General features: G+C 45.5%; 1 protein-coding gene across 3 annotated transcripts; it reads right to left on the bottom strand.

The window, feature by feature from the left end:
- Nucleotides 1–545: 545 nt before the first annotated feature.
- CDHR5 (cadherin related family member 5) lies at nucleotides 546–25,699 on the bottom strand. 3 transcript variants are annotated; one of them, XM_054028573.1, is made up of 15 exons: nucleotides 25,525–25,699; nucleotides 25,098–25,273; nucleotides 22,435–22,485; nucleotides 21,991–22,083; nucleotides 20,600–20,698; nucleotides 19,249–19,359; nucleotides 18,789–18,962; nucleotides 17,225–17,315; nucleotides 15,755–15,852; nucleotides 14,633–14,839; nucleotides 13,090–13,206; nucleotides 11,484–11,556; nucleotides 9,493–10,008; nucleotides 3,271–3,437; nucleotides 546–1,278 (listed from the first exon to the last, which is right to left on the bottom strand). In XM_054028573.1, exons 1-15 carry the CDS (start codon nucleotides 25,691–25,693, stop codon nucleotides 739–741), a joined length of 2,682 nt encoding a protein of 893 aa, XP_053884548.1. In that variant the 5' UTR covers nucleotides 25,694–25,699; the 3' UTR covers nucleotides 546–738. The 3 variants fall into 3 exon arrangements, with proteins under 3 accessions (XP_053884548.1, XP_053884549.1, XP_053884550.1); XM_054028574.1 differs by having other exon boundaries at nucleotides 9,790–10,008; XM_054028575.1 differs by lacking the exon at nucleotides 9,493–10,008.
- Between the last annotated feature and the right edge of the window lie 1,829 nt (nucleotides 25,700–27,528).

The raw sequence follows: 27,528 nt of genomic DNA, 5'->3' as shown, positions 1-27,528 counted from the left end.
ACTGGGATTTAAATGAGCCTCCAAAGCAAACCTCTGTGGCAATTGCCTGTTTCATGTCAAAACCAATTAAAACAGACTCTAGACTCTGCATCCTTTTGAAGCAAAACCTGAAGTTGTCACTGGGAACTTCCCCGCTAATTAACTTGGGAGGGGTTCATCTGTAGGGAGAGCCCTGGGAAACTCGCATCTATTCAGCCGTTTCAAGGGAGGCTTAAGAGTGGCTAGATCACTTCCAATGAGTTCTCCTGATTGCGCCTCAGAAGAACTGGAGTGAGGGGGCAGAAGTATTTTTGGAGCCCCCTGGCTGAAGTAAGACCTGGGAGTAGTGCCGGTGGCCTAATGGCTAAGGCACTGGCCTCTGAAGCTAGGAACTGAGGATTGGACTCTCCTCTGGAGTAAGAAGATACTTGATTTAAATCAATATCCGCTCTGAAGGAGATGGTCTAGCTTAACCCCAAGTTATTGGGCCCAGTGCAGGCATTACCAAGTGAAGTTTTATGGCCTGTGCTATGAAGGTCAGACTAAATAATCACGATGGTCCCAGCTGGCCTTAAAATCTATTTACTCTACACTTGAAGGCAGGAGGGGATCACAGAGAGTATGTTCGTGAAATCTGCCAGCCACCGTTGTTTGCTAGTAGGCCTGTCTCTCACATCACAAAGAACCTGGGACCCTTACTCAGAAAAGTGGCTTCAAAATACCCACAGTTTCCAGACTGGCAAACTCACTTTGCCGAGCCTATAACAAAATGTCGTCTCCTGTGTCTGCATCCTGGTCAGGTTTGAGGTTCCCATCCGTTGCTTGGAGCTGAGCTCTGTCTAGAATGAAGGACACCACTGGGTCACCGTGCTGACTTCCCTGCTCATCCTCCTCATCGTCCTCATTCTTATCCTCATCGCTATCAACTTCCTCTTCCACCTGGTCTTCAATCACTACAACATCATCCTTGGTGTCTGGATCGATTTCATCCTTAAACCACACAGCTTTGTATCCATCGTCCGCTGTCTTCCTGTCCTTTGTGAGGATAGATTTCACTTCTTTATCGCTGTCTGTGTCCTTTCCCTCTTTGTTCTCTTCCCCGCCCTTGATGGTGGCGGAAGCTGTTGCGATGCTGCTCTCTACTGCGGGCTCCGGAGGAAGGAAGCCGTTTGACTGCTGCTTCACGACAGGAGTACTGTTCTCCGAAGTGTCGCTTCTCAGCGATGCGTTGTCTTTCGTGCTCCAAAGAGGATTTTTATCGTCTTGGTAGCCTTGGTTACTTAAATCCTCAACCAGATCCTGGGGGAATGGCAAGAGCAGAAATGTCTCATCATTATAGGGGGAAGAAATGAAATGGGGAAAAAAACCACGTGAGCTTGAAATGCTTGGGCACAGCTTTGCAGACATCAATGGAATTGCACCCCTGATGTCAGCTGAGGATCAGGCTGTCGAGGGGGCCCAGACAGGAGGCATGCAATACCCTGGTGGTAACTTTGAGCTGTAATTTTCCCTCTCTTCCTTTCTACCATCAGAAAAGTTGAATCAAACAATCTATGGCAGGAGTGCCAAAACTTACTTGCCCTCCGAGACACATATGACGATCTTCAAAAGCTCGAGAGCCAGGGGCGCCTGCGGGGGCTCGGGGCTTCAGCCCCCACTCCTGCAGAAGCCCAGAGCCCCAGCAGGTGCATCCCACTGGGCAGAAGCCCCTACCCCGCTGCAAGGCAGAAGTCCCAAGCTCCCCCCACCCCACTCCGGTAGGTGGAGAATGGGAGGGAGGATGTGGGGGGCTCCATGAGCTGCACTTTAATAGTATAAGAGCCTCATGTGGCTCGTGAGCCACAGTTTGGCCACCCCTGCCCTACGGGAAAGGACAGGTTCAGAACAGCTCGCTTTGTTTAAGGATGGGTGGGCAGGATGCAAGACAGTCCAGTGAACTAATCAACAGCAGCCTCACCGCCATGACGACTCCCCTCTTCCATCAGATCTTGAGGGAGAGTGGATTGTGGGTTTTTTTTGTTTGTTTTTTGTTTTTTTATAAATTGCTCCTAACCCAAGGTAGCCTGGTTAATAGGAAATTTATTAATGGCCGTGTGATTGTCCAGTAGCACCTTTTACTCCATTTAGGCGTTACTACCATTTGCTGGGGCCCATTTGTTCCTATGGAAGCCATGACTTGAGTCAACATTTCCCATCTCGGAGGTTTGAAGCAATTACCTGAGCTGCAGGCACTTGATGAGTCCCTCCGTACCACCCCTGGAGTCACAGGACACCCATAAGAAGTGTATCTAATACTTTGCACTTCTAAGGCACCTTCCATCTAAGGGTCTTGCTTTACAAACGTTAGTGAATCTAGCCTCCCAACACTCCTGTAACTAGGGTGACCAGATAGGGACAGTCCCGATTTTTGGGTCTTTTTCTTATATAGGTTCCTATTACCTCCCACCCCCACCCCTACCCGTCCCGATTTTTCACACTTGCTGTCTGGTCACCCTACCTGTAACAGAAGTATTAGCGCCATTTTGCAGATGGAGATAATGGAAGCCCAAAGAGATTAAAGCCAACATTTTCAAAAGAGGCCACTGATATTTAGGGTCCTCCATTTCTGGGTGCCTGACTTCTCGATATCTGGGGCCTGACTTCTCAAGTTCTGAGCACCTGCGGCTCCCATTGAGTTCCCACCCCATCTCTTTGAATCCACCTATTGTCTGGCCTCTGATTCTTTGATTCTCTGGGGCCCGGGTCATCCCGCGGTTCTCTCAGTACAGTGCCTAGCCCAGGGGCTGAAGCCTCGAAGTGCTATGGCAATACAAATCATCATGACCGTAACCTTGTGTGATGTTTGACTTCCCAAAAATGGAGGCCTGCAAACTCAGTGCTACTCTTAAACTTTGGCCCATGTGACTTGTCACTGTCACACAGCAGGACATAGACCGTGGATATCCCAGCACCCTGGTTCTTTCTTTAAACCCAAGACACATAGGTGCCGACTCCATGGGTGGAGCACCCATGGAAAAAAAATAGTGGATGCTCAGCACCCACCAGCCACAGCTGATGGGTGGGTGGGGGGGCGGTGGCAGCGGTGGCTCCAATCAGCTGATGGGGGGCCGGGGAGTGTGGAGAGTGGTGGGCGGGCAGGGGGCCTCGAGGAGGGGGCAGGAAGAGGCAGAGAAGGGCAGAATGGAGGTGGAGCATCCCCAGGGAAAAGTAAAAGTTGGCGCCTATGCCAAGACATCATTTCGTAGCTCTAAGGCAACCCTGAAATGAACTAGTTACAAATTAACCACTTACTTCGCCTCTCTTTTTTCCAACCAGACGCTCAATTGTGTGTCTACACTGCTTGCGGACAATGAATCCAAGTCCGAGTAAGGTGATTAGCAGACATACTGCCAATGTGGCACCTACAGCAGCCATGTCCTGTGCAGTGTAACGCAAGTTAGCTCTCTCGTCTTTTGTGCCTACGAGGAAAACAAACGGATGTTACACTTCTAAGAATCATTCATACGTGGCCTTTAACGCAAGACTTGCTTGTAGGAGGAGAAGACAAAATCACTTTTCTAAGATCAAGGAAAAAGCTCTCCTGTAGAGTGCAAGTGGTGGAATGGACCCATTTAATCTGACAGGGTGTACTGCACTGCCGTGCTTGAGGCATCGGTTTTTGGAAGGACCCCCAATGGGACTTCAGAACTTTCAATCAATAAAAAGAGGAGGGAACTTACAAAGGTGAATTTCCCATTTAAACGAATGGGGAATTTTTCCTGAGAAAGAATTGCTGGACTGGGACAGGAGTGTTGTGTTGACATTTTGCTTATCACATTTAAACCCAAAAGCGTCCTTTCCTTAACCACGGTTCCTCATCATGGACCTTGAATGAGGTGGGAGCTGAGGTGCCCAATGCTGTGGGGATCGATACCTGTGGCTTAGCAAAATGTCTGTCTGTGGCACATTCTGTACAGGGCCGGACAAAAGTTTACACCCATGGTGGGAAGGCAGATGGTGGCTGTAGTTTATTACTTTAAGTTTCAAATGATTAAAAGGCAAGTAGGATCCATTCTCATCCCAGTACCTTCTTATTACTGCCTAGACTGTGTAACTGAATGAGCAAATAAACAGTGGTGTTTCCCAGAGCAGACCTGTGTGACAATTTTTGCATCACAAATTTCCACCAGCAAAAGAAAACCCTTTTTTGTTTTCTTGTGGAAAATGAGGTATCCTTTGTGCAGCGTTCTAGCCCAGAGATTCAGGACCAAGTAAAAACAGGGAATAAAAAATTACCAGAATAGTATTCCGATCTCTGTTACATGGCTGCAATTTGCACTGACGTCAGTGGGATCTGAGAAGCACTGTCTACCCTCTTGTCTATTAAAGGCAGACTTACTGTGCCATAATACAGCTGCCGATCAAAGCCATGATACTGGCCAGTGTGCTTGTTGCAGTAAAGTGTAGAGGAAAGTGACTTGGGAGTTGCTTTAAATTGCACTATTTTAAAGTGTGTTTAATCTTTTGTTGATGACAGTGTCTCACTCTGATTCTTTATAGAATCATGAACCATCAGAGTTGGAAGGGACCTCAGGAGGTCATCTAGTCCAACCCCCCTGCTCAAAGCAGGACCATTCCCCAGACAGATTTTTGCCCCAGATCTCTAAATGGCCCCCTCAAGGATTGAACTCACAACCCTGGGTTTAGCAGGTCAATGCACAAACCACTGAGCTATCCCTCCCCCCATATATAGCTTATATTCCACGCCTATGGCAAATTGCCAGCTTTTCCTGGCTGTAAGTTTGGGTTACGCTTTCAGCACTTAGCAGGTACAAGAAGCCTAAGGATCAACATCGAAACTGAGATACAGTACTGTACTGCCAGAGGATTCATCTATTTAGCTTGCCTCTAGGGGTATTTGTTTCTTATGCCATCCTCATTTTGAATTATAAACCAATTTCTTTCAAGTTTCATGATAATTAATAGCGTGTTTTGCCCTTTTGCTGGCATGTTTTCATTGTGGACTTTGAATATTACCTGGGCTGGTGACAGCTCCAACAGTTTATTATTAACGTGACAGTGAAGGACTGGCACTTGTATGAAATTTTACTACTTAATTGTGTTTGATACCATGATTAGTGATGGGAAATGCAGCCTGCAGAACTCCACTCTTTCTGATGTCAGTGGCTGTTAAGTTATCCCTTTGGTGCACATGTCCTAGAAATTAAAGTGTACTTCAGCATCCACCGCCCATAAATTGAATATTATTAAAATGTACTGTAACTTTTCCACTGACTTCTTCAATGGGCTTTGGCTCACACCCTTAAAGTACACTCCAGTCCTTAGCATACAAATCCCTTGACACCAAAGAACAGCCTTGGGGACAGGAATCAAAGCAATTAGACACAGAACAGGCCTATTGGCTCATTCCTCCTTGCCTTTGCTAGTGCTGATTTGGCCCTCTGAAATATACTGTGTATACAGGAAAATAGGGCAATAGTTCTGTCACTTTAAGTACCCCAAGCCAACATATTTTTAGTACAGTGATAAAACCATTTCATTGCCTAGTTACCAGTATGTTGTTTAAAAATTTGGCCCTTAGTGTCTATTTATCAAAGTCACATCTATGTTGGCTAGGGTTACCATACGTCAGGATTTTCCCGGACATGTCCAGCTTTTTGGGCCTCAAATCCCCGTCCGGGAGGAAATCCCAAAAAGCCGGACGTGTCCGGGAAAATAGGGAGGGAGGGCCTGGCGGTGCTCGGCCGGGGGCCGGCGCCCCAGGGCCTGAGCTGAGCCGGGCAGGAGACACCGGGGCCAGAGCCTTTTGACCTGGGCCGGCCGGCTGCTGGAGGGAGCCGCTCGGCCAGGGGGGCTGGACTGGGTCGCGCCGCACCCCGCCCCAGCCCCAGCTTACCTGCTGCCTCCCTGTTTCAGGCTTCCCGCGAACATTTGATTCGCAGGAAGCAGGGGAGGGGGAGGAGCAGGAGGTGGAGTGTTCAGGGGAGGGGGCAGAGTTGGGGCAGGGACTTTAGGGAAGGGGCGGAGTTGGGGTGGGGCCGGGGCCCTGTGGAGTGTCGTCCTTTTTTAAAACTAAAATATGGTAACCCTATGTTTGGGTGCCCCAGTTTCTGATGTTTCAATCTCAGATACTTTAGGTACCAAGATTTGAAAATGTTGGCCTAATTTTGGCACTTAATAACTTGCCGGGGTGGGGAGGGGGAAGGTGTGTTTTTGTTTTTTCCCTCAGAGAGGCTGAAGCACCTGCAACTCCCTCTGAAGTCATTGGGAGCTGAAGGTGCTCAGCATTTCTGAAAATAAGGCCCCATCAGTCTAACTGTGGGCATCCAGAAATGGAGGTACCCATTCTGGCCTGGATCTTGGAGAAAAACACAGGTTGGAGGAGGGAAAAATTTGGTGAAGGCAACAAGAACCTGTTTGTGTGCACATGGCTAGAATGCTAGCTGCAGCACCTCTGCAAATAGTTCTCTTACTAAAGAGCCAGTTTAGTTTTAGAAACATGAACTCCTCTCATGTTGCTACCCAGAATGCAGTACGTGAAACCATGGTGACAGCGGTCAATCTAGTGAGACCCATAGCAAGGAAGAGAGTATGATTAACAGGCAAACCAAGCAGCACCTAGAAATGGAGCAATCAGGTAGCATAGAGGGACTGGGAAAGCTGGATTTACACACACACATCTTTGCATGAGCAGGAAAGCAGTGGAAGCAAGAATTGAGTTCTATACAGAGCTGACCATGGAAAATAACTATGAGAAAAAGAAAATAAAGCTTTTTTTACTACCTCTTTGGTGATGAGATATGAGTGAGACATTGGAACAGCTGATGAAAGTGTTTGTGTACTGTGGTCTCAAGCAGAATGAGACTGTAGAGACAGGTGATCGTTTACTTTTTACCCAACACCAAGAAGCCGAAAAGAGAATAGATGCTTACGCTACAGAGCTGAGAACTCTGGCATCCACATGTAACTTTGGAGCCATAATTTAGAGACAGAGTCGTTTGCGGGACACCTGATTCCAGTTTACAGGAGAGATTGTGAAGGGAAAACAGTCTAGCCCTAGAGAAGGGCTTCCAAATAGCAAGAGCATCTGAACTGTCCAGGGAAAAGATCAAAACAGTGATAGCCAGATAGTGCAGAACAAATACACAGACTCAGAAAGCAGGACAGAGACGGACGGATTGAGAACGTAGGCATCATTGTCCAGCGTCTGTACTGCGCAAAGCAACATAACAAGGAAAAAAGAAGTTGCCCAGCCAATGGGCAGTGTTGCAAGGAGTGTGGGAAACAGAACCACTTTGTCCCAGAGCTGCAGCTCCCCTGGAAAGAAAGAAGCAGCAGTACAAGCAGTGATTTGTGGAGGTAGAGGCTTCCAATGAAGAAAAGTACATCTGCAGTGTGACTTCAGCAACTCCAAAGACTGTCTATGTGCACTACCGAAGAAGGCTTCAGCCATTCAGCTGCTGTGTTTGCGACTATGCTATTAGCTCAATGACCAATTCGATTCCAGCTGGATTGTGGAGCCAGCAGCAATGTAATCCCAGCAACAGTGAAACAGCAATATTAGACGGGAGAAATGTGGTTTCATTGTACATCACCAGGACTTGGTCATTCTGAGAACAGTAGGCTGTTGATGATAAGAAAACTTCTCTTGTTTCATGGGTATCACTTGGAGTCTATAGTAGTTGATGCACAGTAGCACCAGCTGCTGCTAGGAAGCAGGGCAGTGTAAGCCATGGATTTGATTGTAGTACAACGCTAGAATATCCTCCACATGAGAGAGGAGGAAGAACAGTCAGTAGGGCCCTGTCCAGCATTTTAACAGAATATAAAGCCATATTTGAAGATGGGCACCTAAAGGGCAAGCTGAAGTTAGAAAACCATCCCCACATGCTGCCTGTGAGATCTCTTAAACAGAGTTTTAGCTCTGAGGAATCCACTGACAGAGCAACTGGCAAGTCTGAAAAGAAGCAAGACTGCACAGAGGCATCATTTCTCCAGTTGAAACTAGCACAAAGTGGATCAACAGCCTAGTAGTGGTGAGAGAATCTTCAGGTAAACTGAGGATTTGCAGAACCACTTAACAGAGCATTGAAAAGAAGTCATTATCCAGTTGAGGATCTGCTACCTGACTTATTCAGGGCAAAAGTCTTCATACTTTGTGATGTTTAGAATGGGTTCTGGCCACTGAGATAGATGAGCCATTCAGCCCCCTGACAGTGCTGGCATGAAGCTATGATCTGACAGATTCTGTACTGTGGCCCATATATATATATATATATATATAAAATTTAGTTCTTGACTCTAAAACACGGAAAACCAAAAAAATGAGAAACTGAATTTGTTCAGAAAACTGAAAATCTCTGAAAGTGAAAACTCTGAATACATTTCTTGTTGGGGGTGGGGGGGAATATCAAATAAACCCAGAAATTGTTCCGTTTCCAAAACCAGCAGAATTGAATTTTTTTTTCACAAAAACATTTGCCACTTTTCAAACAGCTCTATTAAAAATACAGACTACATTATTAGTAGGGAGCAATATAAATAATATAATACAAAATTTTAAAAATTCAAAATGAACAGTTTCAAAACAAAAAAAAATCAAAACATTTTTATTTCAAAAAATGTCAAAACGTCCCATTTTGACAACGTTGGAACCGTTTTTTCTAATTTTTTTTCTTCCGAAATTTAAATTCTGGCAAAATGTATCTGATTTTGCAAAGTGATTTTTGACAGAATATGGTTCCATCAAAATTTCTCTGACCAGCTCTGGTCAGCAGCAATGAAGTGCTACCCTCCTGAGTACTGGTAGAATTTGTGAGTTGGAGAGGGGTCTCTCAGCCACAATGCCCTTCACGGCTGCATCTGGGATGGAGCACCTTACACTTAACTGCCTTCAAAGGGCTGTTCCTAAAGTCCCAATCTATTTAGCATGTTTCATCTGAAAGAATTCCAAAGCAATTCACAAACTATATAGACACAGGAGTCCCTTTCCCCAGCACTGAGATGCAGCCACCTCGGGAATGCAGGAGTTTAACAGCACGGGGCAATACCGTGCAGCATTTGAGAACAGGAAGTGAAGAAGAATGCTGTATCCAGTAAAAGCTGCACTGGGATTTTAGTTAGGCACTAAAAAGTAATTATCTAGATTGGGCTTTCCCCAGGACATGGGGGCTTAGCCCCCCTCCTCTTGCAAAAAGTGCCATGGGACCTTGATGACACCAAGTGGTCAGAGCCTTGCTGTGCATCCCAAAAAAGGGCTGTCTCCAGCAGTGCAGTGTTCCCCAATAGCATACTGCTATGTTCAGGACTATTGATCCCAAAGGGTGAGTGCATCCTACTGAGTCACCAGTACTGCAGCAGTTCTTGAGACTTCCTTGGAAACCTCTCCCCTTCGTAAGAAGGACAAATCAGAAACAGACAGCGAGCATGAAACTGAATTTGCTGAGCGCAGAGATATGGGGGGCGGGAGGGGGGGAAACGCCTTGATTCTGAGTAGCGTACACATCTATCTACCTGTCTGATGACTGTTTGTGAAGGATGTTTGAGAAGACACGGGGTCTGATGGCCTCGGAGATCTGCTTGCTACTGGAGTTGATGTAAGATGAGGGCTGGGCCCGCCAGATGGGGAAGATGGCAGAGCAGTGGATTGAACAGTTCCACCTGGGTTTGTTCCTGTTATAGGGAATTTGGTGGTTCTGGATTCTGAAGGCGCCACTGGATGCATGCTGGATACTCCGCTGGTAGAAGACTTTGTGGTAGCAGGCTTCATTGTGGTTACAAGAGGAGGAATAAGTGAGCCTGAGGGAGTACCTGTCACAGGCTTTCCAGTGGGCCCAGGTGTGCCAGCATTGTTGGTTGTCATGTTCACTGAAGAAGTGGATTTTGTGGGTCCAGAATTGGCTGTAGAGGCCGTGTTAGTTACTCCAGGTGGTGAAGCTGATGATGAACCAGAAGGTTTTGGAGTGGTGGTTCCTGTCCCAGCAGCAGCAGAGGTGGTGGTGCTGGTAGGGGTAGGAAGAGTAGTTGTACCTGGAGACCCAACAGGTACCCGAGGTGGTGTTGGTTAACTTTTTAGCTACAATTTCATGTTACTTTATTTTTGACAATGGCAAAACATTTTATTCATCTGAACAGAGCAATAGTAAAGCAGGTGCTGATTGATACAACAAGCCGTACGGTTTCAATATAAATAACCGAGAAAGGTGTGTGTTCTACCGGCTGGAGGAGAAGGAGCTAAAATTTCTCCCTCCTTGCAACTCTTTAAAAGTGGAATTATGTTAATGGGCAGGCAGAATTTTAAACCTACTCAAGTCCAGGACTGGCATGAATCTTAAGAATCAGCAGAAGACTCATGGAGCCATATTTTAAAAGGGCCTCCAAAATGCACCAGCAATATTTGTGAGTGCAGGCAAATCTGCATTCATAAGGGGACTCCTCCTGCATGCGATTATCTGTTTTTGCACATGCAAAAATCTGTCTGCATGTGAAGCTGCAGGTGTTTGCCCTCACAGATGGGTGTGTCCTCAAATAGCAGGGACATGTTTCAGGAAAACCTTTTGCCACTTGGCCTTTCATATCTTTCTGTCATGTCTAAGCACCATTTTGCTGGTGTTGTCCAAACATTGTTATAGTGGTGAGGTAATGCAGGATATCAACTGCAACATTCTGCAAAGTGTAGTAGGATATAAACCAAGAAGGATGTTTGGCAAGGTGGCCTGACCCACTCCATGTGTTTAATGTGCAATATTGGTCTGCCTTCATGCAGACTACAAGCTCACCAAGTTTCAGATCTGATTGACTTGTAAATTCTATCCATCAGCAATTGCTAGCGAGTATGAAAGGCACAAACTACCTTGTTCCAAAGAGGTTCCGTGATGGCCAGGGGGCCACATGAAGAGTTCTATGCATTGCCCTGTGGCTCCCCTATTCTGCATTAGTCACAGCTCCGTATTAGTAAGAGCTAAAGATCCCAGAAGTTAATGTTCCCTCTTGACCTGAGCGGGAGGCTGCTGGGATCAAGAAGAAGCGCTATATGCTGGGACCTCTTGGCTTCCCCTCTCTTTTTAAAGATAAGAGCCCTGCCATCTGCTCCTTTAAGCAAACTAGGAAAAACCTGTTAGCAAGGTACCTTTGTGACTCTCACTTGCGCCAGCACACATTCAGCATCCCTCTTCATTCTGACCAATAAAATGAAGCAGTACATGATCCTAGCTCTAGTCACGTGGATAAAATACATGGGAAAAGGAAAGTGAGCTGGCAAAGGCTAAATCCCTTGCACTTTGGGTGGGGGAGGTTGAGAGTGCACAATGGCTGTTGTGAGTGTTTTAAGGATACACTTGGAGTGCTTTATCCTGCTCTAGCTGGAGGATAGAATAGAGCCTCCCATGGGATATCAATGGGCTTTGAATTAGAGTCTCTAATGTGTGATCTGTGTTCTCTAGATTGCCTGGGGCAATGTAAAATAACTCTTTGAGAACCATAAAACAATGGGATGCCCAACGTACCTGTGGAAGGTGTGACCTCCACAGTGATCACAGTGTTTGCCTCCTGCAGACTCTCCTCATCGGTAGCAGTAGCCTATGCAGACATGAGAAGGAGATGATATTGGTTGCTTGCTACATTCATTCATTCTCCGAACATCCCCTGAAGTAAAAGTACTCTGTACACTCCCATAGCACCTCCCGCTTGAGGCACTCGGAGCTCTATACATATTCTGTAACAATCTTTGCAGCATCCTTTGCAACTGTGAAGTGGGGAAGCATTTTCTTTGCCATTTTACAGATGGGGACTCTGAAGCATGAAGAGGTAAAGTAACTTGCCAAAATTCACGCAGGAAGTCGGCAGATCTGGAATCAGAACTCAGATCTCCTGAGTTCCAGTCCTGTGCTTTAAACACCAGACCATATTTCCTCCAGAAATGCAGCAGGGAACAATCCTGCACTAGCAGAAGGATGCACAATGTGACAAAAAAGGCCTGTCCTTTAAGAAAACCCAAAGGCATAAGTCACCTTTTTTGCTCAGAGAGGGGAAAAAACAAAAGGCTTTATCAGAGGGTTTCAGAGTCCAGAGGCTATATTCCCTACAGCTGGTGCATATACCAAACCACCAAAAGTCTTTATCTCTCATCAGTCCCTTTGGACCTAGCTCCCAGTTTAAGTCATTGGTGACTTTGTGTGTTTACGGAAGGCAGATTCTTAATTTTAAGAAACATTGCCCCTCTTTGTGTAAACCCTTCTGTGTGCACGATCGTTTGGAAAAAGCCAGCTCAGAGGAAAAATCCTACACAAAAGAGAGCTCTTAACATTGTTACAACAATCGCAGATAACTTAAAATACTAAGTGCCAGATCCTCAGCTGTTGGAACATGGCACAGCTCCACTGATGCTGATTTACACCCACCAAGGATGAGTCCCTTTAGTATTTGATCTTCCCAACAAGAGCTGGTCCGTATCCTAAATGGGAACCTGGTAGATACGAACAGTGTTACTTGCACAGTCAACCTTTTAGCTGGGTCCTAAAGTCTTCCAAGAAGACACGTTTTCTTTTCTTTTCATTAAATTCTGTGCATATGTAACATCAGGTTTGCAATGATTAGTAGACAGTGGAGCTCGTTGAAATCTTTGTCAATTTTTTTCCTGTGGAAAACTGGATTTTCGATTAAACAAATTTTGTGAAAAATGTCTGATTTCTTTGAGACTTGTTAACTTTTCATTGGAAAACTGAAAATGTTCGGGTTTTTTAGGGTTTTGTTTTGTTTTAAATGAAAAGTTGAAATTTTCTACCAAAAAATTCTGAAAAACGTGTGTGTGTGTGTGTGTGTATATGTTCATTGAAATTTTCCATGGGCCAGAGGGAAAACCCATTTCTTGACCAGCTCTAGCAGATTGTCCTGGATTTTGCAGGCTTCTCAGGCATGTTGGCTCTATGATCGCTTTACCTTGACCTCCCTATTGCCCCAGATGTTGTCTCATCAGATGTTTCTATTGTAAGATCTCTGGGGCAGGGACTGCCATTTTTATGATGTGTCTAGCTCTGATTGGGGACCCCAGATACTCTGGGAGCTACTGTAATACAAATAATTATCCTCTGCCTATCAGGAAAGCTGACATACCAACATTGTTATAGTCGCGGCTGACTGCAGCATTGTGTTTGTCAGGACCAGGCCATCTCTGGTTACGGTGAAATCGCTGCTGTTTTGAATGTTGTACGTGATTTGAGGGTTGAGTTTCTGAAAAATTAGATAAGAAAGTGAGTTAAGCGTCTGCATTGGCTGTCTGTTTTCCCCCACATTGTTGCCCATAACAATGAGGGAAATCCTTACTCCTATAAAAATGGTTCCCTCAGGGCGAAATTCGCTCCCATGCAAAGAACCAGCACAACTGAATCCTGTTGGGAAGGTTTAAGTGGGACAAAAATGTTGCATAAGCCTCGTGCTGGGCTTCTGGACTGGGGTGATTGTTGCTGTGTCTATAAAATGTTATTTCATTGTTGGGTCCTGTTCCTGTCACAGGCTGGCTGGCCCTTTAAAGCAAACTAGGCTTAGCAGCTGAGCTATCCCACAGCCTCACTGGTGATGCAGTGAATTAGTGATCCCAGCTGGGTGTGATGGAACTAGGGTGACCAGATAGTTAAGTGTGGAAAAATTGGGACAGGGGATGAAGGGTAATTGGCACCTATATAAGAAAAAGCCCCAAATATCGGGACTGTCCCTATAAAATCGGGACATCTGGTCACCCTAGATGGAGCTTAATTACAGTGACAGACCCCAGCTGCAGGGCTTCAGAATGAGGCCCATTTAAATGGAGCTGTGAATTCAGCCTTGAGAGGAGACCGGAACAAGGGGAAGTTGCCTCTCTGGGAAGGGCCTGGGGGAGTCAAGCTGGAATGCCCACAGGGAGTAGGGTAGGTTCCTATGGGGGAGCCTAAGATGGGGCCTGCAAAGAGCAGGGAGATCCCTGTGGGGAGGAACCTGCTGGAAGGAAGTAGCATAGGAGAAACTCTGTAGAGGGGCCGAGGGAAGGGGCCAAGAATGTCAGTGGAGCCCGAGTGGGTATTTATTTGGACTTGCAGAGGAAGGGGGCTGAACTTAAGAGGAGACCTGGCTGGAGGGCCAGGCCATGGAAGACTTGGGGGGGGGGGGGGGGAGAGAGGCCGAGGCCATGGCAGGCCTGAAGAAATGGTCAACAAAGGGTTCAAGAGAGACAAAGCCCACCCTGTGCAATGCTGCATCCAGGCCTCAGGGAATGCCCCTGAGGTGAGGGTGCACCATAACAAGTACCCATCCTGTGTTCCTGGCTGCCCTTACACCAATTAAAACGGTCAGTCTCCTCTCTTTACCCAGTATCAATCACTCTGTTGCAGACAGATAAATACCTATCCTCCCTTGCTCCTATCAGTAATGTCCCCCTCAAGCTGAGCCCTCATTCAGTGTCTGAGCAAATGATGGGCCTTGCAGTGAGACTGAAAGGCTATGAGATCCAGACTCAGGATTTCTGGGCTTCCCTGTCACAGTGGATGCCATCAGCAGCTTTCAATAGGCTTGATCCGGTTGCCTCTCAAGTCAGTGGCAAACCTCCCATCCCCCACCCCACCCCCAATCCAGATGCACACATGAAGTATGTAGAGCAACAGACCAGACCCTTCCAGTTCCTTACATTAGGGAAGTCGTCATCAGCTGCAAAGATCTTCAGGGGTATTGAAGGTGCTTTAGAGTCCATGACCAGACTGAGAGTGGCCAGCCCGGCAGACACCGTCCCTGTGTACCTGGAGTTTTCAAAGTATGGTGCGTGGCTACTTTTAGTGATGACCTTGATCTCTACTGTGGTGAAGGAGTATCTCAGTGCATTGTTGGCTTGGGTGGCCTATAGAGAAAGGAGACAATACAGACACACAACTATTCCTGTTGATGGTGAGACACAAGAGGACGTGGTGCCAGAACCAAAGCCCATTCATGTCAAAGGGATTCTTTCTATTGATCAAATGAGCTTTGGATCAGGCCCATGAAGGGAGGCTCGGATAGGACTAAGTTAACATTTAGAGCAGGGGACTGATGGTTAGAACTGCTGTGTTCTAGTCCAGTCTCTGCCACTGGCTTTCTCTTTGACCTTGAACAAGTCTCTTAACCTTCCTGTGCCTAAAATTTTCCCACCTATCACACGGGAGGTGTTTGAGGCCTAATTTCTATACGTAAAGTGCCTTCAATTCTTCAATGCCAAGGGCTAGAGAAGTGCAAAATATTACTAGGGTAGGATGATCTGAACCAGCAAACACCGCTATGCTGCATAACACCAAGAGGCTCCACCAGCAGCTGTGTTTACAGCCTGATAATCTAGAGTTTTGCACATATTTTCTCCCAAAAATGGTTTAAAACTCATAACTTTCCTTTGATTATATTCTAGTTGGAAAATGAGCTTGTTCATATGGACTGATCAAATAACTGCTTTTGTGCACACACAGATCATGCCCAAGTCCTCCAGCACTAGTCCTTTCTGTTAAGTTACGATGATTTTAACCCAAATGGATGGCTCTTTGGTTATGGTTGCTTCCTACTTCCTGATTTGAGGGCACAATCCAGTCATCTTTACACAGGTCAAAATTCCCACTGAAAATCCCAGCAGGAATTCTGCTTGTAGGAATGAGGCAGGATAACACCCGTTTCCAGACATTCGCCACACACTGGATGTTTCAAGAAGAAAGCGTGTGCTTAATTACTCTTCATCATAAGCCAAAGAACTCTGGAGCTGAGACTTGGGGTTCTGGAATGTCAACAGACTTACCATGACGTGCAAAATGAACACATCTGTAGTATTTGCTGCTTTGTTCATAGTTATATTCCCTGTATCACTGTTCAATAAGAATACATCGTCCTTGTTTCCTAAAGAAAATGGGAAGGTTAATTAGGACTAGTATTGACCATAAGAGATACTTTAGTAAACGTATCTAGAGCTTTCAGAGATTTCGCTGTGGCTCTTGTGTTTTGCACCTTGGCTACGGCAACCCATGACATCATCTCCTTATTGCCCTTGCCAGGCTTTAGGACTGGACACCCATAACATGGACCCAATGCTACCTCAGTGTGGATTCGGCCTGATGAGAACAACAGGAAGACACATGTAAGCCTCATGAAGGAGGTAGGAGAGCAACGCTTCTTATTTATTTCTATCGCAGTAGCACTTAGTGGCCCCAACTGATGTATGAGCCCGTCTGTGCTAGTACATACATAGAAAGAGCCAGTCCCTACCTCAGAGAGCTTACAATCTAACAGGACAAAGGAGGTGCTCTCCTCATTTTACCGATGGGGGGGAACTGAAGAACAGAGAGACTAAGTGACATGGCTAGGGTCACCCAGGAAGTTTGAGGGGCTGAGCCAGGAGTTGAATCTGGATCTCCTGGGTCCCAGTCCAGTGCCTTAGTGACAACACAAGCCTTGGGAAGGAATGAAGCGATTTTTTACAACACTGTCAGCATCATGTTCCCTACTCCGTTCTGTATTGCCACATGGGTATGCAGATAGGCCACGCCTTACAGAACAAATAAAGAAGATCAGAGAACTAACAATCTGTCTGATATGGATGAATTGTATTTGTCAATCAACTGACCTCTTGTTTTTGTTTTTTTTAAAAACAAAACAAAAAAACTGACTGAAATAATGTGCTATTCGATCATCGAGAAATCAGCTGATTATAGTCCAGCCTTATCTTTTGAAATCAAGATTAGCACACAGAATCCCAGTCAGAGCTTTTTGCAATGTACAGTGGTGCGAATACAAAATTCTTGACTAAAAATGAAAATGAAGAGGGTTTCTGGAATTTTTGGTTCAGGCAGGTTGAAGACTAGCTGGAATCGGTGTGACTGGAATGGAAAAAGTCAGCCCCAGCCATTAGGATAAAGATCTGTTTCAACTAAGAGAAAAGAGGCCCCCCAACAAACACTCTGCACTGAGCTCTGGTTGTACAGATGTGCTGCTCCCTTTCTCCCCGTCTCTACAGTCTAAAGAGACAAGAAACCTATGAGGTTCCCACTATGTGTCTGTACAGCACCTCACATAATGGAGGCCCTGATTCTATCCTGTTGGGGCCTCTAGACATTACAGGAACAAAGGCAATTAATTGTGATAATTATTTTTCTGATCTAGAGCTATATTGCTGTGACTATATATTAATTCTGAGGTTCCCCCCACTGGTGGGGGAAACTTGGCAATATTACCGATGGAAATGAATTTTTGGGAAGATAGGAACTTTACTTACCGCTAACAATGCTATACACTATTTTTTCATTCAAAGTGTAGTCAGGGTCGATGGCAAAGAGGGGCCCAGGTTTTAGCATCAGCGGTTCAGTCTGCAACAACAAGGCAAGACTCTTAAAACTAAAACACTAGATGCCTGCAGAACTTTCCAATCCAAGTGATACTTGGCTCACGTGCACTCTGTTACTGGAAAACACAGTGCATATTGCCAGGGGTTGACTATTGCAGAACAGAGATGATAGAGAATAGGATTTGGGGTTGTGTAGCTCCTTCCTTGCTCTAGGTATGCATCAAAAGCAATGGATTCTCTGTTGTTGGGGAATTTTCAGTCTAAGTGGTTGACCCAGACTTGCCACTGCACTGACTTCTTTATGACTGGAGTCAAAAGTCTGCTCATGACTAAGTGATACAGCCGGTACTGGGCATGGTTCTTAGGGGAGAGAGTGACTTATTGTCATAGAATATCAGGGTTGGAAGGGACCTCAGGAGGTCATCTAGTCCAACCTGCTGCTCGAAGCAGGACCAATCCCCAGACAGATTTCCCAGCCTTCCCAACATGCATTATTCTGCTGAACATAGTCTCAAATGGTCACTGAGGAAAACAAACCATGTTTGACTGTAACTGTCTTCCGTGTGGGGTGTGACGACATGAAAAGAGCTGTCTCATGGAACAGCTGAGCAAACCCCACAAAGGGTCCAGTCCTGCAGCCCGTCCTCGGGCAAGAGAGAGACCAATGTGTACAAGTATCTGATTCAGAACAGATTTTCCAAACACCTCAGGAATTGAGCTGGTCAATGCTAGACAGGGGTTCAGAGTTGACGTTCTAGCATCGTTATTATCGTCCCTCACTATTGAGAGGGAACTGCTGGAGCTCGCATTACAAAGCCTTCATTTCCCAAAGGGCTTTTTGAGCAACTGTTTTTGCTAAGCACATCCACACTGACTCTATGCCAATGCTCTCATCTCTCTTATGATGGTAATACCATGCTGTAATCTCAAGCAACAAGCACGTCTGGTGTAGTATGGTGATGGTGTAGATACGGGCTGCATCACATGGGTGCAGCAGGAGGCATCTCTCCTAAGCAGACAAACAACTTTTTCAGAGAAAGGGCCCTGTATCGAGGGCTGGATTGAAGCCCTAGGCACACCCTGACATTGGGGCTGTTCCAATGGCCTACACCCCAGTAGAAGGGTGAACTAGAGGGGTGGTGAAAGGCATGGTGGCAGGATGCCTGCCAAATATGGCAAGCCCTTTCCCCAAGGAGTGGGCCTGGTCTGCTCCCTGATGGTGGCTGCAGGACCAGTTGGCTTCCTCCCGGACGACTGTGCTGCAGACTCAGGGAGAAGTCACTGCCTTGACTTATGCCTGGCTGATGTTTTCAAGCTTTTCTGCACCACGATGGGAGCTAGAAACATAATATAAAGCTGAGGTTTCAACATCACATGAATCCGGGAATCAGGGCCTTAGGCCTCTGCTCTGATCAGGCCTGGACCATATCTGTGGTGCTAACGACCTGTCCTGGGATACAGACTGAAAGCATGCAGTCCTGTGTTCGCTGCCTACCGTTTTCTCTGAGATGTTGACCCTTCCAATGTAGCCACTGCTGATGCAAACTTTCTTGTCCGCGTTAATGAAAGTACATGGTTGGAACCAGGGCGGTTTGGTGTCGGCTTGTTGGATGTCTATGTTTATTGTTGCAGTGGCTGTATTACCATCTGCGTTGCCAGGTGTCCCGTCCTATACAGAAAATCAGAACATTCCTGTTAGATGCAAGGCATATTTCCAACCTTAGAACCCCCTTCCCTGGAGCCCCTGCAAAATCTAATGGGCCAGATCCTTAGCTGATGTAAACCAGTGTATCTTCATCGATTTTTCAATGGAGCTATGCTAGCTTATACTAGCTGAGACTCTAGACCTGCAACTATTGTTAGTATGACAATTACACCTATATTGGTGGATAGAATACACACCAGGATGTAGCAATTGCGAATAATGAGATGTTTTGCTCACTTAGAAAACTCACCCTTGCATACAAGATTAACTGCATAAATGTATATTTATCATAGTCCAGGGTTTTGCGCAAGTAAATGCTTGGGTTATTAATTCCGTGTATGTTAAAGTAGTCAAGTGCTTCCTGAAAAACAAGGAGGGGGGGGGGGAAGAGAATGATAGCTGTCTCAATCACAGACACGTACTCTGAAATACTGTTAGCTGCTTAACATACATAACATCCAAGGCCGGGTATTTATAGGAGAGATGCATGCATAGTTCAACTGTTGATGATTTGAACTGTTTGGTCTCTTGCTAGTAAAATGGAATCATCTCTGGCATCTCAGTATGGATCGTTAGTGGAATTTTGAACATTCTTCTCTCAATGATCATAGGGCTGAATTCAGATTTAAGTCTGTGTAACAGAGCAAAACTTGGCACATGGCCTTCTGCTGTAGTCAGAAATAGTGGGCTTGGCTTTGCCCTCACTTACGCCAGCGCCTTTCATAGCGTTCCTCCTGATTTATGCCATTCTGAGCCAGACTCTGGCCTGATGGGTAAAATTGTGAACTCCATTTACACCTGTTCAACTCCATTAAAATCCGGGAGGTCGCACAAGTGCAACTGACGCAGAACTTTAACCCCTGTCTGCCCTTGACGGGATTTTATTTTTTTTGTTTGAAAAAAAAAGCTTTTTGTCAATTCCTTTGTTAATTAAAACTTAAATCAAATCAAACGAAATGACAAAACACCACCCTTTATACTCCAGATTGGCATCAGTTTAACGGAATATAAATTATCCATTGGTCTTTCAACAAAATCCTTAAAGATGAAGGCTGCTCTTGTGGCTAAGGCCCCAGACTGGGGCTCCGGGGATCTGGATTCAGTTTCTGACTTTGCCCCAGTCTTCCTGTGTGACCTGGGGCAAATCCTTAATCTCGCTGTGGCTCAGTTCCCTGTCTGTAAAACTGGGATAATCATACTTCCTTTCCCACTCTGTCTGCTGCCCTATTGAGATTCTAAGCTCTTCAGGGCAGGGTCTCTCTCCTTACTATGTTTGTAGTACAGCCTAGTACAATTGTTCCCCAACCTGGTGTAGGTTTCTAGGGGCTACTGTAATGTTGAAGTTGAATAGGTGCTTTGGTAATGTATTTTTTTTAAAGTGTGAATTTTTGAAGAATTCAGTATCTAAAACATGGATTTCTCTGTTCCACTAGCGCCCTCCTCGCTCTGTCCTTGCCTTAGCTTTCTGGAAATCCCACATGTACTCCAGCAATTGAAATAACCAACTCTTGTTGAAAGTCCCACTTGCCTCCTGTCTCAAAGTTGGTGCCAGGGTAAATCACTAACAAAGAGTTTTATGTTTTTGCGATGAACATACTCACCGGGGTGATCGCTGTAAGTTCATATTGCACGTTGTCCAGGTCAGCATCGCTAGCAGTTACAGTGTCCTCGGGTATAATGATCGTATTCACTTTTGTATCCTGAAAACAAATATGCATGATTATTTTTTCCATTTTGGCAAATGGTCACCTGCAAACCTGCTGGATATAGTGTCCTCACTGGTAAATCCTTCCTAGTCTCCTTGTGCTGTATGGGTCAGTGCTCTGGAATTAGAGAGAATCCTCCCACTGCCACCTCTGACCAAGTTTAATTGACATGGTGGTAAAAATGCTGGATGCTCCCAGAGCATTGTCTACACTAGGGTCTTTACCGGTACTGGTGTTGCTGAACTGAGATGGCGCCAGAAGTGTGTATTCTAAAATTCCCTGGTGTAGATGTGACAGCTGCCATCTTGGCTGACACACTAGGGACTTAACCAGAGCTAAAAGCAGGAGCTGCTATAGCTTGAGCTAAAGAACCAAGATTTCCAGGCTGTGGCTGCAACAGGTTCCTCTCCTCTGATCGGTGTGACCAAGAGGGGCAGGCCTGGTGAGAGGACCTGAAGTGTTTGAAACCTGCCAGGGTCTCTACATGGAAGATGTGTGACACCTGGTGAGCTAAGCCTGCATATAAACTGCCTGTTTTTTTTTAGGATACGTCTTCTCTGTGCAGTGCTTTTGTTCTGACTAAATAGTACTTTGCTTTATGAAGACTGACTGGTCGCTGGTGAACCTTGTCCTTGCCCCTGAGAGAGCAGGACTGCAGGTGCTGAACTAAAGTCAGTTCTGCTGAGGTGAATTGCAGAAATCTGCAATCATCATAAGAAGATAGTGAGATCATGCCCCAAGAAAGTCGACCACTAGAGGCCTGAAACTTGGGTGGGATCCCTCAAGGTGGCCAGTAAGAGGTCAGAGGTGCAGGTACCTTAGAAAATGTGACAGTCAGCACAGAGGGGGACCTGTAACATGTACTAAGAAGTGGGTTTCATAGACAAAGCCCCTGGAGAGCTGCACATGTAAGGGGTGCCACTGTTGGCTGCAGTTTGCTTTCTTCTGTGTGCTTTGATTTTGGCTAAATAGGTTAAGGATTGATTTCAGAAGTACTGAGCACCTACAACAAAACAGCTGAAGTCAACAGAAGCAGCAATGGTTCAGCACTTCTGACAGTCAGGTTTAAAATGACTTTGACTGCACGGGCAATATTTCTAACCTAAAATGTCAAGGAAGTATTGTCTTCACCTCATGCACGTCCTCTAATTTTCGTGGACGAGAACAGGTTGCATACATGCTGATAAATCACTTTCCTCTTGCCAAGATTAGAGTCCCACATGAATTGAAATTATCTGATCTGTAATCTTCCCTTTATTATGACAACACTTTAATAAAACTCTTACCTCTGGAACTTTTACAGTGATATTTGTTTCCTTGAATACCGGGCTGTTATCATTCAAATTGCCAACTTGTACTAAAACAATCACAGAATTGACCTGGTGGGGAGGTAGGAAGAGGGGAGAAAAATAACAAAAAAGTAAGACTGTTAGGAGCAGCACTGACTGGTAGGCATGAGACAGTGTGAGGATCAGAATTGGATCTGGACTACATGTGCATTTGGGCTGTAGGCTGAATGAAGGCTTGGGTTTGAATTTGGATATGATGGCACTGAAATCTCATGGGTAGTGGGGGTTTTTTGCTCTTTCCAGGAGAAGACAACCATGAGAATGAGCAGTTTCTCACAGAGGGTATGTGTTGGGAATAGTTAACATCCAACCCAAGTGTGGTGTTCTGTTTCTAGTTTCCATCTAGCAATAATATGGCAGCATATTAGAAATTATACTCACCTCTATACCCTCTTTCCAGCAAAGCAGGGTTACTAGTAATACATTTTCTGTCTGTGTTTTAAAAACAGAAACAAAAAATCTGTCATTTTAAAAAACATCCATTGTGGCACCAACATTCTTCTCTGGTGTGGCTCACTCCAGTCCTGAGGCAACAAAGTAATTGAGCACCTGCTTTTGTGCATTTTAAGCAGGAGCTTAAATCCAGTTGGGATTTAGGGACAAGTCTCATTTGAACTCTATGGAATTTAAGTTTATGCTTAAAATAAAGCTAGTGAAGCTAATAAAGCTAGTGCTTTGCTTCAGCTGTTTATACTTTTTTTTTTTAAGATATTTTTCTTTCTTCCTTTTACAGCCCTTCAATTAGCTTCTGATCTCCATTACAATGGTGTCAATGTGAAATCATACCATTGACTTCAGTGGAGTTACTCTAGATTTACACAGATGCAGATAGGATTGGAGACTCTCCTCATGCATGACGCTAGGGCTTGTCTACACTACCTGCCGGATCGGTGGGCAGCGATCGATCCAGCGGGGGTCAATTTATCGCATCTAGTCTAGACACAATAAATCGACTGCTGAGCACTCTCCTGTCGACTCTGGTACTCCACTAGAGTGAGAGGCTCAGGCAGAGTCGACGGGAGAGCGTCAGCCGTCGACTTACCGCAGTGAAGACACCGCGGTAAGTAGATCTAAGTACATATTCACGTAACTGAAGTTGTGTAACTTAGATCGATCCCCCACCTAGTGTAGACCAGGCCAAAAGTGGGGCAGTGAGAGAGTTCTTTGAGACTGTTGCTCAGCGAGGTTTCTGTTTATACAGATACCAATGAACCCAGCCCCTTTCTTCATGGCTACATCTGTTCCCATAGCCAACACTCTGTCTACCTGACTGCAGAATTAACATCCACCCTGCTATAGTGCCCCTTCGTTGCTCCCGCATTACAGTGAGTCTAGCTGGAAATTCTGCAGCAGATCCAGGTAAATTAAACCGAGGTTAATATTGAACCGTGAGTACAATGTCCCCCACAGGGTATGTTTTTACAGGAAATCTTTCATTGTTCGATATGCTGCAGATTTGTATATTGGGAAAAGCAGGACTGCATTGCTGAAACTATTGAGAGGGTGGGAAGGAGCTGGAGGCTTTTGTTGCTGGGGACAGTTTAGGATTGGCACATTTGCTGGCTATTAAAATAATCGGCAGTGAAATAGTTAACAATGCTGCCATTTAAATTGCCATTAAATTTCCAAATTAGAACTCTACTAAGGTGAACAGAATCATCTCGCAGCTCTAGACTGTCGTCATTTTGTGTATGTATGTGTATGATATTCAACCAGCCATGGGGAGTATCCGAACTATATTGAAGTGTATTTACAAGTCTCTGCTTTAAAACCTGCACCATGTTCTCCAGCACACCTTATGGACCTCCTGGAATAGACTTCAGGGGTGGGGAACATAAGAACAGACATACTGGCCAGACCAGTGGTCCATCTAGATGAGTAGCCTGTCTTCTGACAATGGCTGGTGCCATATGCTTCAGAGGGAATGAACAGAAAGGGAAGTTATCTGTTCCCAGCTTCTGGCAGTTACAGGTTTAGGGACACCCAGAGCATGAGGTTGAGTCCTTGACCATCTTGGCTAATGGACATTGATGGATCTATCCTCCATGAACTTACCTAGTTCTTTTTTGAACCCATTTGTACATTTAGCCTTCACAAAATCCTCTAGCAAGGAGTTCCACAAGCTGACTGTGCATTGTATGAAGAAGTACTTCTTTGTTTTAAACCTGATGCCTGTTAATTTCATTGGGTGACTCCTGGTTCTTGTGTTAAATGAAGGGGTAAATAACACTTTTTTTTCTCCACACCAGTCACAATTTTATAGACCTCTATCATATCCCCCCTTAGTAGTCTCTTTTCTAAACTGAACAGTTCAAGTCCATTTCATCTCTCCTCATACAGAAGCTGTTCCATCCCCTAATCATGTTTGTTGCCCTTCTCTGTACTTTTCCCAACTCTAATATATCTTTTTGAGATGGGGTGGGTGAATAGAACTGAATGCAGTATTCAAGGTATTGGTGTACCATGGATTTATACAGCAGCATTATGATATTTTCTGTCTTATTATCTCTGCACCTGTAGGCTTTCCCTCAGCACTCAGCGGTGGCTCCAGGCACCAGCGCTCCAAGCGTGTGCCTGGGGCGGCAAGCCGCCGGGGGTGCCCTGCTGGTCCCTGCAAGGGCGGCAGTCAGGCAACCTTCAGCGGCATGCCTGTGGGATGTCCGCAGATTCGGCGGCAATTCGGCGGCGGGTATGCCAAAGCCGCGGGACCGGCGGACCTCCCGCAGGCAAGCCGCCGAAGGCAGCCTGACAGCCGTGCTTGGGGCAGCAAAAAAGCTAGAGCCGCCCCTGCCAACACTCACTTGAAAAAGAGAGTTTTTTGTGGGGGGGAGGGGAGAAAAGTTGAATTTCCACATACAAGTTCCCTGTTCAGGATACCAAACGTCAGTAAAATAGAAAAGGTGACGCCATTTTAAAAGCCAGCTGTGCTGTGACCGTCAGAGGTATTAGATCATGTCTCTTTCAGGTGACCTGTACTCTAGGAAAAGTGTTTTACAATATTAACTCATCTGCTAATTGTCTCTTTTTTCCAAATAAAAACTTACCTCATAATCCAAGGAATCGGTTAGAATCAATTCTGTGCCATTAATGGCAAACCATCTGGAGTCGGATGAGTTCTCAATTGTTACTGTGACATCAGGCTTCATTGTAATGGTGGTAACAACAGCCCCCCACAGGTTATTCTCATTTATTGTTGGTTTCTCATTTCCTACAGAACATTCTGGAAAAAGCACACAATCATTTGTGTCAGTGTTGGCACAAAATTGTCAGCCAGTTCTCTTTGGATGTTGGAACCGTCAGACTGGATCAGACTCATGGTCCAACTAGGTCAGTATCCTGTTGCTGGCAGTGGCCAGCACCAGCTGCTTCAGAGGATGGTGTGAAACCCTCTGCAATAGGCTGTTATGGAATAACCTGCTCCATAGGAAAAATTTCCTCTGTGCTCGTAGGACTCAACAAATGCGGATTTACCTGTGGTGCTCTGTGCGTGAACTTGTGTTAAGGGCAGCAGCAGAAGGAGCGCAGCAGCAGGGAACTGATTAGAAATCGCCATGCGGGAAGCAGAAGGAAGCCCACGTCTTTGGGCAAATGTAATCCACCACTTTTTTCTCCGTATTGTCACTGAAGCATGCTCACCCATCCACTGCCCCAGGAAGAAAAGAACACTGCCTGTCTGGAGTAGACGCCCACCTGCTGCACTTCAACCTTTGCCTCCCTGCTTTATTGTTTAACTTATTTATGACTTATTTACTGGTTTCTGTTTTCAGACTGCGATAAGCGGTGAATTCCACATTATTCTTGGCTCTGGAGCTCTGTATTTTTAACTGCGTTAGGGTTTGGTGTTGAATACCCCCAAATAAACATAGTGGGGTGATGGACTTTGGCACCTGTTAAGTTGACTGTCACTTCCAGTGCTCCTCAGTGGCAGGTGCGATTGTAATCACCAGAGCGTATACTGGAGTGTCGTACTGAGCCAATGATTTGGAGCAGGGCTACACTTCAGATGTACCATAGAGACTCTCTGCTTCATGGTAGGGTGACCAGATGTCCCGTTTTTAAAGGGACAGTCCTGTTTTTTGGGACTTTTTCTTATATAGGCACCTATTACCCCTCACTCCCTGTCCCATTTTTTCCCGTTGCTATCTGGTCACCCTACTTCATGGGGACATTTCATGGTAGAAATAAATGGGCTTAAGCAAATCTTCCATGTCAGATCTCAACTCACTACAGGCCAGCACTGTCCAATGCAGCCCACACCAGGTCTGTGCTCAGCTCCATAGCAAGCAGTGTTCTCCAGCACATTCTCTATGCTCTCCTCCTGCTTCTCGTTACAATGTGTTGCATAGCTCTCTAGGATGTTTAATTACAGTGAAAGACCTTGGTAGTGCAATGGACTGGGAGCTGTAACTCCTGCTTTGTTTGGACCAGCAGGACGCCTCTGTTCTCCTACTAGCTCTACCGCTTCTTTCTTTGGTCGCCTGGAGCAAATCTGCTCCTCTGTCCCTCCTCCCCTCCACACACACATCTGTAAAATATTTATAAAACTTATCTACCTCAGAGGGATGTTAGAAGGCCTAAATTTTCAAAAGTGACAGGTATTTTTGGCTGCCCGACCTCAGACGCCTTTGAGGGAGGCTGATTTTCAGAGAGCTCGTGCTCAACACTTTGTGAAAATCAGCACTCTTTAAACTGTTTCAAGCTGGGCGCCCAGAATTGCTGATCACTTTAGCAAATGCTGCAGGCTGCCATATCTGCAAAGTATTTTGCGATCCTGCGCTGGAGAATCCTGGCACTGGAGAATTCAGAGTATTCGAATTCGATCATAGGACGTTTCCCTTTGTCTCTCTTTAAAACTACTGGAGTGTGAATAGGTCAGTGACTGCTGTCGATCCCCATATGATCACGCACCATGTCAGAGTATAATGAGTGATGGAGTTACTAACAAAGATGCTATTTAGTGAGAAGATTGCACAATAGAGGAATATGTGCTTTAAAATCTCATTTGTGTAAAGAGAAGAACAGGAGTACTTGTGGCACCTTAGAGACTAACAAATTTATTAGAGCATAAGCTTTCGTGGACTACAGCCCACTTCTTCGGATGCATATAGAATGGAACATATAATGAGGAGATATATATACACACATACAGAGAGCATAAACAGGTGGGAGTTGTCTTACTAACTCTGAGAGGCCAATTAATTAAGAGAAAAAAAAAAAAAAAAACTTTTGAAGTGATAATCAAGCTAGCCGAGTACAGACAGTGTGATAAGAAGTGTGAGAGTACTTACAAGGGGAGATAGTCAACGTTTGTAATGGCTCAGCCATTCCCAGTCCTTATTCAAACCGGAGTTGATTGTGTCTAGTTTGCATATCAATTCTAGCTCTGCAGTCTCTCTTTGGAGTCTGTTTTTGAAGTTTTTCTGTTGTAATATAGCCACCCGCAGGTCTGTCACTGAATGACCAGACAAGTTAAAG

The sequence above is a fragment of the Malaclemys terrapin genome, chromosome 4 (assembly GCF_027887155.1).
Source record: "Malaclemys terrapin pileata isolate rMalTer1 chromosome 4, rMalTer1.hap1, whole genome shotgun sequence".
NCBI lineage: Eukaryota > Metazoa > Chordata > Testudines > Emydidae > Malaclemys > Malaclemys terrapin.
This window is presented reverse-complemented; position numbering and strand designations above follow the sequence as displayed.

Excerpts from the sequence above, each read along its gene's own strand:
- CDHR5 (XM_054028573.1), bottom strand. The coding sequence starts at position 25,693 with ATGGGTGAGCATGCTTCAGTGACAATACGGAGAAAAAAGTGGTGGATT. Across the intron at positions 3,438-9,492 it reads CACAAACAGTCATCAGACAG|GCACAAAAGACGAGAGAGCT; the intron begins GTAGATAGATGT and ends TTTTCCTCGTAG. Across the intron at positions 1,279-3,270 it reads TTGGAAAAAAGAGAGGCGAA|GATCTGGTTGAGGATTTAAG; the intron begins GTAAGTGGTTAA and ends CCATTCCCCCAG.